The sequence below is a fragment of the Pelodiscus sinensis genome, chromosome 20 (genome assembly GCF_052426305.1).
Source record: "Pelodiscus sinensis isolate ZL-2025 chromosome 20, ASM5242630v1, whole genome shotgun sequence".
Taxonomy (NCBI): Eukaryota; Metazoa; Chordata; order Testudines; family Trionychidae; genus Pelodiscus; species Pelodiscus sinensis.
In genome coordinates this window covers 718,177-730,610 of record NC_143071.1, presented here as the reverse complement: position 1 = coordinate 730,610, position 12,434 = coordinate 718,177, and the positions used below count along the sequence as shown (strand labels likewise).

General features: G+C 53.7%; 1 protein-coding gene across 5 annotated transcripts in view; it reads right to left on the bottom strand.

Moving 5' to 3' along the window:
- Nucleotides 1-5,298: 5,298 nt before the first annotated feature.
- Nucleotides 5,299-12,434, bottom strand: part of RFNG (RFNG O-fucosylpeptide 3-beta-N-acetylglucosaminyltransferase) — a 10,011-nt gene continuing 2,875 nt past the window's right edge. For 4 of the 5 annotated variants that reach the window (XM_075904228.2, XM_075904230.2, XM_075904227.2 and 1 more), the window contains 7 exons: nucleotides 11,228-11,276; nucleotides 10,543-10,645; nucleotides 9,128-9,392; nucleotides 7,494-7,579; nucleotides 7,231-7,396; nucleotides 5,825-5,910; nucleotides 5,299-5,597 (listed from right to left, as the gene is read on the bottom strand). In XM_075904228.2, the coding sequence (XP_075760343.2) occupies nucleotides 5,531-5,597; nucleotides 5,825-5,910; nucleotides 7,231-7,396; nucleotides 7,494-7,579; nucleotides 9,128-9,392; nucleotides 10,543-10,645; nucleotides 11,228-11,276 (822 nt within the window). In that variant the 3' untranslated portion in view covers nucleotides 5,299-5,530. The remainder of the gene's footprint in view (nucleotides 5,598-5,824; nucleotides 5,911-7,230; nucleotides 7,397-7,493; nucleotides 7,580-9,127; nucleotides 9,393-10,542; nucleotides 10,646-11,227; nucleotides 11,277-12,434) is intronic. The other variant, XM_075904231.2, reaches the window with a different exon arrangement.

Sequence of the window (12,434 nt, the reverse complement as noted above, 5' to 3'; positions counted from 1 at the left end):
CGGTACGAGGCGGGGGGGGGCGAGCGGGGGGCACAGCTGGGCTGGGGCGGTACGAGGCGGGGGGGCCGAGCGGGGGTCACAGCTGGGCTGGGGCGGTACGAGGAGAGGGGGCCGAGCGAGGGGCACAGCTGGGCTGGGGCGGTACGAGGCGGGGGGGCCGAGCGAGGGGCACAGCTGGGCTGGGGCGGTACGAGGCGGGGGGGCCGAGCGGGGGGCACAGCTGGGCTGGGGCGGTACGAGGCGGGGGGGCCGAGCGGGGGGCACAGCTGGGCTGGGGCGGTACGAGGCGGGGGGGCCGAGCGGGGGGCACAGCTGGGCTGGGGCGGTACGAGGCGGGGGGGCCGAGCGAGGGGCACAGCTGGGCTGGGGCGGTACGAGGCGGGGGGGCCGAGCGGGGGGCACAGCTGGGCTGGGGCGGTACGAGGCGGGGGGGGCCGAGCGGGGGGCACAGCTGGGCTGGGGCGGTACGAGGCGGGGGGGGGCCGAGCGGGGGGCACAGCTGGGCTGGGGCGGTACGAGGCGGGGGGGGGCCGAGCGGGGGGCACAGCTGGGCTGGGGCGGTACGAGGCGGGGGGGGCCGAGCGGGGGGCACAGCTGGGCTGGGGCGGTACGAGGCGGGGGGGCCGAGCGAGGGGCACAGCTGGGCTGGGGCGGTACGAGGCGGGGGGGCCGAGCGGGGGTCACAGCTGGGCTGGGGCGGTACGAGGCGGGGGGGCCGAGCGAGGGGCACAGCTGGGCTGGGGCGGTACGAGGCGGGGGGGCCGAGCGGGGGGCACAGCTGGGCTGGGGCGGTACGAGGCGGGGGGGCCGAGCGAGGGGCACAGCTGGGCTGGGGCGGTACGAGGCGGGGGGGCCGAGCGGGGGTCACAGCTGGGCTGGGGCGGTACGAGGCGGGGGGGCCGAGCGGGGGGCACAGCTGGGCTGGGGCGGTACGAGGCCGGGGGGCCGAGCGAGGGGCACAGCTGGGCTGGGGCGGTACGAGGCGGGGGGGGGCCGAGCGAGGGGCACAGCTGGGCTGGGGCGGTACGAGGCGGGGGGGCCGAGCGGGGGGCACAGCTGGGCTGGGGCGGTACGAGGCGGGGGGCCGAGCGAGGGGCACAGCTGGGCTGGGGCGGTACGAGGCGGGGGGGGCCGAGCGAGGGGCACAGCTGGGCTGGGGCGGTACGAGGCGGGGGGGCCGAGCGGGGGTCACAGCTGGGCTGGGGCGGTACGAGGCGGGGGGACCGAGCGAGGGGCACAGCTGGGCTGGTACAGAGCGGGCAGGCGGGGGGGTGGAGTTAGGGGCAATACTGTACCATGGTGGGGGTGCAGGAAAGGGGCACATCTAGCCCTGGGCAGTACCCGGCAGGGTGTAAGGGGCACAGGAGCAGGGAGTGATGCCAGACATGGGGCCGGGCAGGCAGAGCCAGGGGGGCTGAGCCATGGAAGCCTGGGGCGTCCACAGAGGCTGGAGCAGCTCAGCCTGGAGTGACAGGGAAGCAGAGCAGGCGCCAGCTGGGGGCAAAGCTGCCCTGGCCCCTTATCTGGGGTGGTTTTCCCAGGGCTCTGTGCTGGGGGCGAGAGGACTGTGGGGATACACTGGCCTGGCACTAACCTGCCTGTGGGCAATGCAGGAAGCAGGCCTCACTGGCCCCCACGGTCAGGAGTGGGAACCTGGGACTGGCCTAGGAGGCCCATTTCCATCTTTGGGGCTATTACAGGTACTGCTCCCTGCCCAGGGCTTTCCCCATGTCCAAGTCCAGGCTCCTGCCCACCCCTTCCCTTCGTTGTAGCTGTATCCTTTGTTTCCTGTCTTTTAACCAGTTCTCAGTCCAGGAAAGGGTTAGTAAGACACGTTTCCCTTTACAGAAACCATGATGACTTTTGCCCAGCAATTTATGTTCTTCTATGTGTCTGACAATTTTATTATTTACTATTGTTTCAACTAATTTGCCCGGTACTGATGTTAGAATTGCTGGGATCGCCTCTAGAGCCCATTTTAAATATTGGTGTTACATTAGCTATCTTCCAGACAGTCATTGGGCACAGACGCTGATTTAAAGGATAGGTTACAAACCATCGTTAATAGTGCCGCAATTTCACATTTGAGTTCGTTTAGAAGTCAAATGTTAATGCTATCCGGTCCCGGTGACATGTTACTGTTATTAATTAATTCCAAAACCTCCTCTAATGACACTTCAATCTGTGACAAGTCCTCAGATTTGTCACCTACAAAGGATGGCACAGGTTTGGGAATCTCCCTAACATCCTCAGCTATGAAGACTGAAGCAAAGAATTCATTTCGTTGCTCTGCAATGACTTTATCGTCTTTAAGTGCTCCTTTTGTATCTCGATTGTCCAGGGGCCCCACTGGTTGTTTAGCAGGCTTCCTGCTTCTGATGTACTTAAAAAAACATTTTATTACCTTTGGAGCTTTTGGCTGGCTGTTCTTCAAACTCCTTTTTGGCTTTTCTTATTACATTTTTACACTTAATTTGGCAGTGTTTATGCGCCTTTCTATTTACCTAACTAGGATTTGACTCCACTTTTTAAAAGATGTCTTTTTATCTCTGACTACTTCTTTTACATGGTTGCTAAACCTTGGTGGCTCTTTTTTAGTTCTTCTACTATGTTTTTCAATTTGGCTCCTGAGGGGCATCAGAGCTGCTCTACATTTTGGTCAGTCTTCCTAACAGGCCTGTGGCAATATGGTACAAAGTAAATGGGAAGGCAAAAGGATGCTCCAGTCTTTTTCAGTCCCTGCCTCACTCAAGTGTCTGCCTTTCTCTCTAGTAGTAGAGAGTTCAGGTTTGGCAACAGCATTTGCAGCAGTGCTTCTCACCCCATTCCTCCCCCCAAGGTGCCCCAGTTCTGCCACTGGCAGGAGACGTGGGGGCGAGTGGATGCTGGGTGAGTTTGACACATGGCAGTAGTTGCAGGACATGTGATGCTCAGGGCAGGTTCTTTGTTGACGCCAGTGTTAGAGGTTTACTGCACACAGAGCTACTGGCATCAGGAAACTTAACCGAGGCCACTGAAAACCAGGCCCACCTCTAAACATGTATTTAGTGAGACAAAACCATTTTGATAAATGATCCCAGATTGCCTGCAACAGCCCATCTTATGGCCACAGAGGCCCCCATGGTAGAGTCAGTAGAGTCCCAATAACAGCCTGGTGGAGGGCAGTGCTCTGCACTGCCGGGGGGAGGGGGGGAAGCGGGAGGGTTCTTTTCCAAGCCCAGGAAGCTTTGCAGTGCTGGGCATGCCAGAGAGACAGCTCCCCCTGGGAACTAGGGCCAGCGTCGGGCCAAACACTTAGGGCTCCGTCCTGGTACTACTAAATCAGGGAGTTTTGCCACGGACTGGAGCAGTAGTAGGATCTGGCCTTAGTCTTAACAGATCTGTCAGGTGGTGCAGCTGGCAAGATGCATCTCCCGGGCAGCCCATGGACCAGGGACAGACGCTGCAGGAAAGAAGCAGTTTATCAGCATTCAGGGGTACAGAGAGTCCAGTAATGGTCTGTTAATCTGCGGAATTCTTTGCCACAGTAACACAGGCATTGAGGTCAAGTACAATATCCAACCCTTCTTGAATCTTAGATAGCTATCAAATGTTTGAATGACAAACATTTTGGAAGGGATATTAAACTTCAGGCTTACGGGACTAGGAGACCCAAAATGTGGGCCGATTATTCCACATATGCCCACTGAAGGGTTCTTACGGCATCTTCTGTGGCATTTGGTTCTGGATGCTGTCTGAGAAAGGAGGCTGGACCACTGATATGATGCAGTCTGGCATTTCCAGTGTTCCCAGCCTGGGCTGTGGGCCAGCAAACTGTGTTCTTGCCATCCCAGAAAGCATGAAGGAGGGCAAAGAAAGTTCAGAACACTTGAGAAGTCAGAGACAGACTCAGGATTGTGAAATGGAGGCCTGGACTTTATCCCTCAGCTGAATGAATCTCTCTGGAAAGCAGCAAAACATGCCTGGCTAAACCTTAAAGGGTCTTAATTAGGGAGAGATGGGACGAGAGTTACCCACCTCCGGAGAGGTGTGTCCACGTTCCAAACAGGAGAGTCATGTGACTCGCTCACAGCCACACAGAGCAGTGGGGTCACAGGCAGAATTAGAACCCAAGAGTTCCTCCTGCCAGCTTCAGTCAGGGCACGCTTCTGGGAATGACACTGAGCGAACGTCATGCTGCTGCCTTCCCCCCATCAGCCTTGATCATTCGAACCAGGAACAAATGAAGATCTTGGGAAAGGCCGATGAGACTAATCGGGGGCGGGGGGTCCTTGCAAAGTGATTTTTGATGCTGCTCTTCCTAACCAGGCCAGCAATGTCAAGTGCAAACCTCAATGTGGACTAAGAGAAAAACAAACAAGCTTTCCTCCAAAGCCAGACTCCCTTTCCTTTGCAGGCACTGGCAAGTCCTACAGCAGAAACTCTGCAAGCAAGGGGCTGAGCCCCTCCCTTGGAGGCTGTGCAAAACCCTTTCTGTGGGCAGGCCTCCTCCTGGCAGGCTTGTCCAAAGGTCAAGATGTAAAGGCAAAGAGGACACAAGGTCCAATGTATGTAATGCCTGGGTGACCACACCAGTCTAGCCAAAGGCTCCAATGACAGCACCCCAGGCTACCAGCACCTGCAGCTAACCCAGGAAGCAGGAAGAAGGCTGCAGGTTGATTTAGTGACCCAGGATCAGAGATCATCCGGGCACTACGCCATGGTTACAGTGAAAGGAGGAACCTCCTAGTATTCCCCAAAACATCTCCGTATCAAACCGCCAGGGAATAGGACGAACCAAGACCAAGCACCTTTTGATCTGCTGCTCACCACGGAAAACCAACATCTTCCCACCCGAAAGGCCGTGCGTCTCTCCGGCCTCCATGGAAGCCAGACTAGACACTGGAGGGGCCAAGGCAGAGAACATGCATCTCTGGTTCTGATGTCCTCAGCCTGTCATGCGGCGGCAGACTGGCAGAGTTCTGTTCTTGGTAGAGCCCTGCAGGGGCAGAGGTTTCATTGTTTCAGCTGGATCCCAGCACAGCTCAGACATTGGGACAGGATAAAAGACAGGCCACGGAAGATCCTGAACCATTCTGCTCCCCAGGGGAGCCAAATTAAAAACGCTTCCTTCCCACCGTGGGCGCTCTGCTCTGCCCTGGCATCTCAGCAACCCGGGGACAGCTTCTGCAAGCCCCATCCATAACAATCCATTCTAGGGTTCCAGGCACTGCATTCCACTCTGCATTTTCTAGGTACAAATCCATTAACTAGGAAAGCTTGCATCAAACCAGACAGGCCAGAGAAGGGAGCCAGTGCACAACCTTAGAGACATTATATGAAGAGCAGGAAGAGCAGAGAGCAAAGCACAGAAGTGTTTCCTTGGACCATTTCAGATAGCAGCTGATGAGGTCTCACGCTCTTCCCATGGGAATGACGTGGTCGGGGGAATCTTGCTTTTGTAGATTGTTCTGGTTTATCTCCAGGAAAAGCATCCTGTCCAGCCTTGTGGTGGGGCGATACCAAATGATGAGTTTACGATGAGATGAGGTCACAGTAGATTTTTAGTGGGACACCAGGTGGTGTGAGGGTAGAGAAGACAATGGACAGATCTGAAGCTGTGAAAAGAGAAAGAGGAGACGATGACATGGTATGAGCTCATCAGTTTGGGAACACCCGGGCCAGAACTCTTGGAATGTGCACGCATCTCAAAACTGCCGGGAAACTGGGCTGGACCCATGCGGAGGCGATACAAGACATGCTGACCCAGCCTGTGTGCTTGATTTTCCTGCAGCCATTGGTATGGACAGAGCAAGCAGAGTTCATTTTGGAAGCAGGTACTCACCGGGTTGGATCTTGCTGCAGGCCAAACACTCCTGCCACACTCACAACATTGTGTTTGTTCTCAGGGCCCCCGTAACTCAGGGTGACCTGAAAGAGCAAGTATGTAAAGTCAGAACCTGCAACAGAGCAGAGTGCGCCTGAGTGGAAGAGGAGGAGGATCTAAAGGGAAAGAGGTGCTATCCTAGCTGATCTGGGTGTCAGAAGTTACATGCAAAAGGTGATAGTTTGCTTAGTCATAATGGTTCACACAGGATGAAAGCCATTTGAGAGAACCTGCTGACTACCCAAAGGAGAACTGGAAGAAGAAACCAGACAGGGAGACAAGAGGAGCTGGAGGAGAAGATACCCCCTACGTTACCAACTCTATGTGTAAGCTTTCGAGTGGGAACCGTCACCGTAGCGTCTCAATGCCCAGCACCATAATACAAAATCCATCCTCACATCCGTCACATTAGCCTCATTTTACACAGTGGCTCAATGGCAGTGCAGGGAACAGCTCTCAGCCTGAGTGCAGAGCCTTACCAATAAAAGCGTGCTCTGCATGAGCCCAAGAGATCAGGTTAATCTCCATTAATCTTCAGCAACAAGATTTTCTGATTAGCTATTGAAGTTAGCAAAAAGGCAATCGCAAAGGGAGAGCCAGATCCACCAATGCCTACTTCTGGTGTGATTACACCTGGCATGAATGTGGCCCTGAAAGTGCATTTTTATTGCCAAGAAAACAGTTACAACAACTCAGATGAGTATTCTGTGGGAGAGCAGCTATGTTCTTGCTTAGGGTGTACGCAGATAAGTAGTGGAGGAATTTCAGTGACACCTATTGTCCGTTGGAAAGATGCTGTAGAAGTAATTGTTTTTAAAACAAGTTTATGTATTTGAATGCTCACAACCAATACTGATGAAACCTCTGTAGCAACTGAACACTTGCGTCTCTCCCTTCAGAGAGGCTGTATCACTTCATATATGATCAACTATTCAACAGTATCCCTGTTATTGGTAGGAATTAAAGCTGAATCACTTTGCCAAGCAAAGATGCAAATCCTAGTGTCTCAAATGTACTGTAAATTCTGCCACTTGCTCAAGTGGTCATGGGCCTCGGGGAGTAGGAAGGAAGACAAAGGTGGCAAGGTAATGGCCTGGCTGGGACCGGAAGGGAGTCAGAAAAAGGGAAAAATAAAGGTGACCCAGCTGGCCAGGATGCAAATGCGCCTGTTGTCCAAATGTGGACTGGGTCTGCCTGGCCACCTACATAAGCAGCTTGGAGTAATGGTGGGATTACAGGCCTGATACCATCTGCCTTTTCTGAAAGCCAAGGACACAGGTAGCAGCGGTGATTTCTTCGGATCAGCCGGAGAGCGGCTCGCAGGCCAGGGCCTGCTCGGAGCAAGGCCTGAGGCTCAGCCTTACCTGCTGCAGTACCAACTCGCCTCGTAATCTCTGCAGGTTCTCCAGATGGGAATGGAACAGAGAGCTGTGCAGCATTTTCACTTCCAGCAGCCCCTCGATGATGTAACCGATGGTGCAGTCGTCGGGAAGACGCACCCTCTCGGCAGTGCTGATGAAGTTACCCAAGCTGGAGAGAGAGAGAGAGGATGGAGATGGAGGACCAAACGCTCCTCAAGCCTGGCAAAGCCAACGGCATGGGGTCTCTGCTAGTGAGGTGCATTTACCTGGCCCAGGGACTCATCTTCAAGGCCAGGCCCCGGCTGATGCAGAACCCTGCTCCGCCCGTGGCAAACCAGAACTTCACGGTAGTCTAGGGAGCAGCAAACACAACAAGACACAAAGAGACACGTGTTAAGGAGGGGGAGCTAGGTTAGGAGACCTGTGGCACCTGGAGGCTAATCGATTTGGGCATCAGCTTTCCTGGGTAAAACCACGCTGCATGGAGTGGACACGCAGCCCCTGAAAGCTCGGGCCCAAGGAAATGTTAGTCTCTAAGGCACCCCAGGGCTCCTGGTGGGTTTTGTTAATGCTACTGGGCATTTCCCATCTGGCCAGGGGAGGGAAAGGAGCTTCTGCTCTGGATGCATGAGCAGAGCACGTAGTGGACTTGGGCTCCCCCCTGCCCCCATGGACTCCTGGAAGCCGTGTTGGACCAACTCCTCTCACTGCAGGCCAGTGGAGTCAGACAGGAAACAGGGAGCATCCAGGGAAGGGAACACCAGCGCTGCAGGCGAGAACTGAGGGGAGGCCCTCCAGAGTCATGGGCAGCCTGCGACAAGCCTCTCCAGGGAGACCCCAGGAGCCCTACGACTCACCAGGCAGGGTTTCTCCTACCAGGCCTCCACCTGGCTGTGCTGCCAGTGAATTTAGCTGCTGGCTTGACAACTTGGTACCCGCTGGCTTGGCCAGCGCTGCTGCTGTGTCTTATGACTGGCATGCTGGGGCTCCAGGGAAATACCCGCCCAATGCTGGAAGTCACCGAGCTGTAGTATCACCCCCAAGGCAGCTCGGGGCAGCTGAGGAGATCCTGGGACGGTCCAGGGGTCTACAGCTTTCCCTGCCTATGCTGATTGGCTGTCCGCTCCAGCCCTCTCCCACCCCCTTCATTTCCTCACACAAGCTCCGGGCTTAGGGGGACCGTCCTTCCCAAGTGGAAAACTGGGACACCCAGAGCACTTGCCCTGCCCTGCCCCCTGCTGCTGGCCCCCCTCTCAGCACTCCACCCCCCTTTTTTTCTGTTGTTGACAAAAGTGGGCCTCTGTCCCGTTTGCTTCTGCCAGTTGATCAAGCCAGTTAGAGCGAACGGGACAAATGCCCCTTTTTCGGGGAAGAAAGAGTCAGGATGGCCGGGACAGGACTTTGAAAAGGGACGTATGGTCACCCTATAATGCTACACTTGTCCCTCGTTTCCTCTTCTGCGTCCCAAGTGTCCCCCTCCTTTCATCTCCCAGATGCCTGCCTCCCGAGCCACGGCACTAACAGGCCATTTGCTGCCATCACGGTTTGTTCTGCCCCTTCTCTCACCCTCTGTCTGGGGGCTGGCTCTACACCGATGCCTGTGCAGTGCCTAGCCCCAGGGTCCTGTGCAAACATCATTAACAAGAAGCAAAAGAGCCTCCAAACAGCATCTCTCTGAACTAGTGGTGCGACCAGCAGAAACTGCCCCTGCTGAGGGAGCTTCCCTCACACCCACAGACTGCAGCAGGGACACCAGCGAGGGGAGAATCCCTGCTTGGCTCACCAGACCCTTTCTAAATGCAAAGTAACGCTGAGGTTTTGCACATGGGGTCTGGTGGTTTGAGCCCTTCTGAGAAGCTTGGGGGCTGGGAGAGAAGGGGCAGCTGCAGAGCGCGTTTACCGAGCCATCGCTCTGGACATGGTCAGCTGCCTCAATGGGGTGGTCCAGGCTTGGCCTCCCCACATAGACATCCTGGCTGTGTGAGAAGGCAGACAAGAGGCGCAGGAGAGTCTGTGGATTCACATAGTTGTCATCATCCACGTGGCAAAACCATCTGCAGACAAAGCAGGGCAGACGGTCACCAGCCGAGCCCTGAGAAGGCCACGTAAAGTTTCTTTGTACTCGCTTCTCTCCAAGGAGGTCCCGCAGATTTGGGGCAAAGCAACTGGAAAAAAGAGGGGCCTCCAACTGAAAATGCTGAGGCTAGATGCCGACACTGCCTACACGTCCCAACGCGAGGAGAGAGGCTGAGGTCGACAGCCCACTGAAGAACATAACAATGTCCATACTGGGTCAGACCAAAGGTCCATCCAGCCTAGCATCCTGTCTGCTGACAGGTGCTCCAGGGGGGTGGACCAAAGACAATGATCAAGCAATTTGTCTCCTGCCACCCTTCCCCAACCTTTGACAAACAAGAAGCTAGGGACACCATTCCTTACTCCCTGGCTAATAGCCTTTAATGGACCCAACCTCCATGAATTTATCTAGCTCTTTTTTAAACTCTGTTTATAGTCCTAGCCTTCACAGCCTCCTCTGGCAAGGAGTTCCACAGGTTGACTGTGCACTGTGTGAAGAAGAACTTTTTTTATTAGTTTTAAACCTGCTACCCATTAATTTAATTTGGTGTCCTCTAGTTCTTATATTATGGGAATAAATACATAACTTTTCTTTATTCACCCTCTCCACACCACTCATGATTTTATAGACCTCTCTCATATCCCCCCTCAGTCTCTTTTCTAAACTGAAAAGTCCCAGTCGCTTTAACCTCTCCTCATATGGGACCTGTTCCAAACCCCTAATCATTTTAGTTGCTTTTTTTTTTAACCTTTTCTAATGCCAGTATATGTTTTTTGAGATGAGGAGATCAATCTATACGCAGTATTCAAGATGTGGGCATACCACAGTTTTATATAAGGGCCGTAAGATATTCTTCATCTTATTTTCTAACCCTTTTTTAATAATTCCTAGCATCCTATTTGCTTTTTTGACCGCCGCTGCACACTGCGTGGACGTTTTCAGAGAACTAGCCACGATAACTCCAAGATCTCTTTCCTGATTAGTTGTAGCTAAATTAGCCCCCATCATATTGTATGATGTGAGCACTTTCTTGCTATCACCTTCCACCTGACTCTTGTCTAGCAGTGCTCCTCTTCCCCATGCTCCCTCTTCTCTATGCTCACCACCACTGCCCTCTGGGATCTCAGCCTGAGTCATGCCTTCTCACTTCTGGGACTTGAAAGAAGCAGGTTGGGACTTCACTCCCATTCTGAGAAGAGGGGAACAGAGCGACACTTGGACCAGTAAGTCTCACGTACTTCCGTCCAGATTCAAGGAATTTATCATATTCCACAGACATCTTGCAGCAGAGCGCCTGGCGGGTGTGAACAGCAGAGCAGTTGGTGTTGATCATGTGATCTCCTAAAGAAATGAAGGTCGAAAGGGTCAAGACTGGATGAATGCATAATCTGGAAGAATGAGCAGGTGCCCCTCTTGAGCATGCATCTGAAGCAGGGACGTGGTGCACAGCTTCTGCACGTGTGAGGCGTGGGGTACTTGCAGCATGAGCATGTTGCCCCCAAGGTAGACGGAGCTTGATCCTGCCTTGAGGGCGGGGGGCTGGACTCGATGACCTCTCGAGGTCCCTTCCAGTCCTATTATTCTATGATTCTATGATTCTAAGGTGAAGAGCATGGGACTGTGGAGCTGGCTGGCAGGGCAGGAGAGTTGTGCATAGGGACAGTGCACAGGGCGGGTCATGCACATTAACCCTCAAACAGCTCTGCTGAAACTTGCAAACGGAAAGGAAGAAAGTGCCCGGGAAGACGAACCCAGTGACGGACGCTGATGAAGTTCCTTCAAATTAGGAAAGAGGGAAACAGCATTTCCCCTCTGAAGCATTTCCAGCTTCCTTGCCACCATCACATGCACAGCATGGAAGGAGACAGCAAGTCAGCATCCACTGTCAAAGAAGCAAGTGGGCATTTGGACTGCCTGGCTCACCTGCTCGGAGGCGCAGCTCGGGGTCCTCCCAGTCTGTGAATATGAACGTCTGTGGGAGACACAAAGACATTAGGAAAAAAGGAGCTTCCCTTTCCAAAAATCACCCCCTGCCCAAATAGAATTGCTAGTAATTTATCGAGTTATTTGTCAACGGCCACTGTGAAAAGAACTGGTGTTGGTCCGCTGCCCGTGGGACGGCTTCCTACATCACAGAAACCACCAGCACGCTCAGGATTGATTGACTCCCTCACTGGCCATTTCAGCAGAGAATCCAAAATGGAGCATCTCTCCTATCCCAGGGAACATGAAAACGGCCATATTGGGTCAGACCAACGGTCCAGCCAGCCCAGTGTCATGTCTGTCGACACAACAGATAATCCTCACATAATCCCTCCCCTGCCACCCCCCCTTCAGAGAAACAGAGGCCAGGGACACCATCCCTACCCCTAGGGCAGGGCAGAAGCATCCCAAGTTCAGGAATAAGCTGTTTCTCTCATTGCCTCTGTTCTTCCACCTCACCCCAAAAGACAGCACCATCTGCTTGGCTGGATATTGCTCCAGACAGTCAATGGGCCTAGAGGAAGCAACATAACTCTTGGGGGAAAATGAGAGTAAAAGGTAAAAAGATCCAGTTAGTAGCAACAGTATCCTAAGCAGGCAGCAGGAGAAGATGCGTAAGACCTGGATAAGATTTTGTTACTCTCCAGAAATTCACTGAAACATCTCCACTAAGGGACAGATTCTGTGCTACATCTCATACGAAGACTCGCTCACTGTACCAAAGAGTATATCGGCCGATGGTACGGGCTCAGAATCATCAGTGCTAGCATCAGGAATTGTGGAGGACTATGCAATGGTTTCTTCTATTATACCAACTTGGCCCACTTTCTCCAGCTGCAGCTTCTCTCTGGACCTATAGCCTTTTATTTTAAGTGAATTTAGTGATACTGTCTTAAACCATTGTGGATTCGGCTCTGGATGCTAGTTTCGAGCTCAGCAGAGTCTGTCTTTCAAGTTTTATGAGAATCACACACAAGGTTATAATTATCCAATCAGAGATCAAATCCCAAGAACACTCCTGCACAAGTTGCAGATCTTGGTCCGCTACAAGACAGATTGTGCATTGAGACTAACGTTCTACCACCCAGTAGCAGCTCATCTAACCTTTTGACCAGGTCTATTTGCAGGACCTCAGTTCCTAATCCTG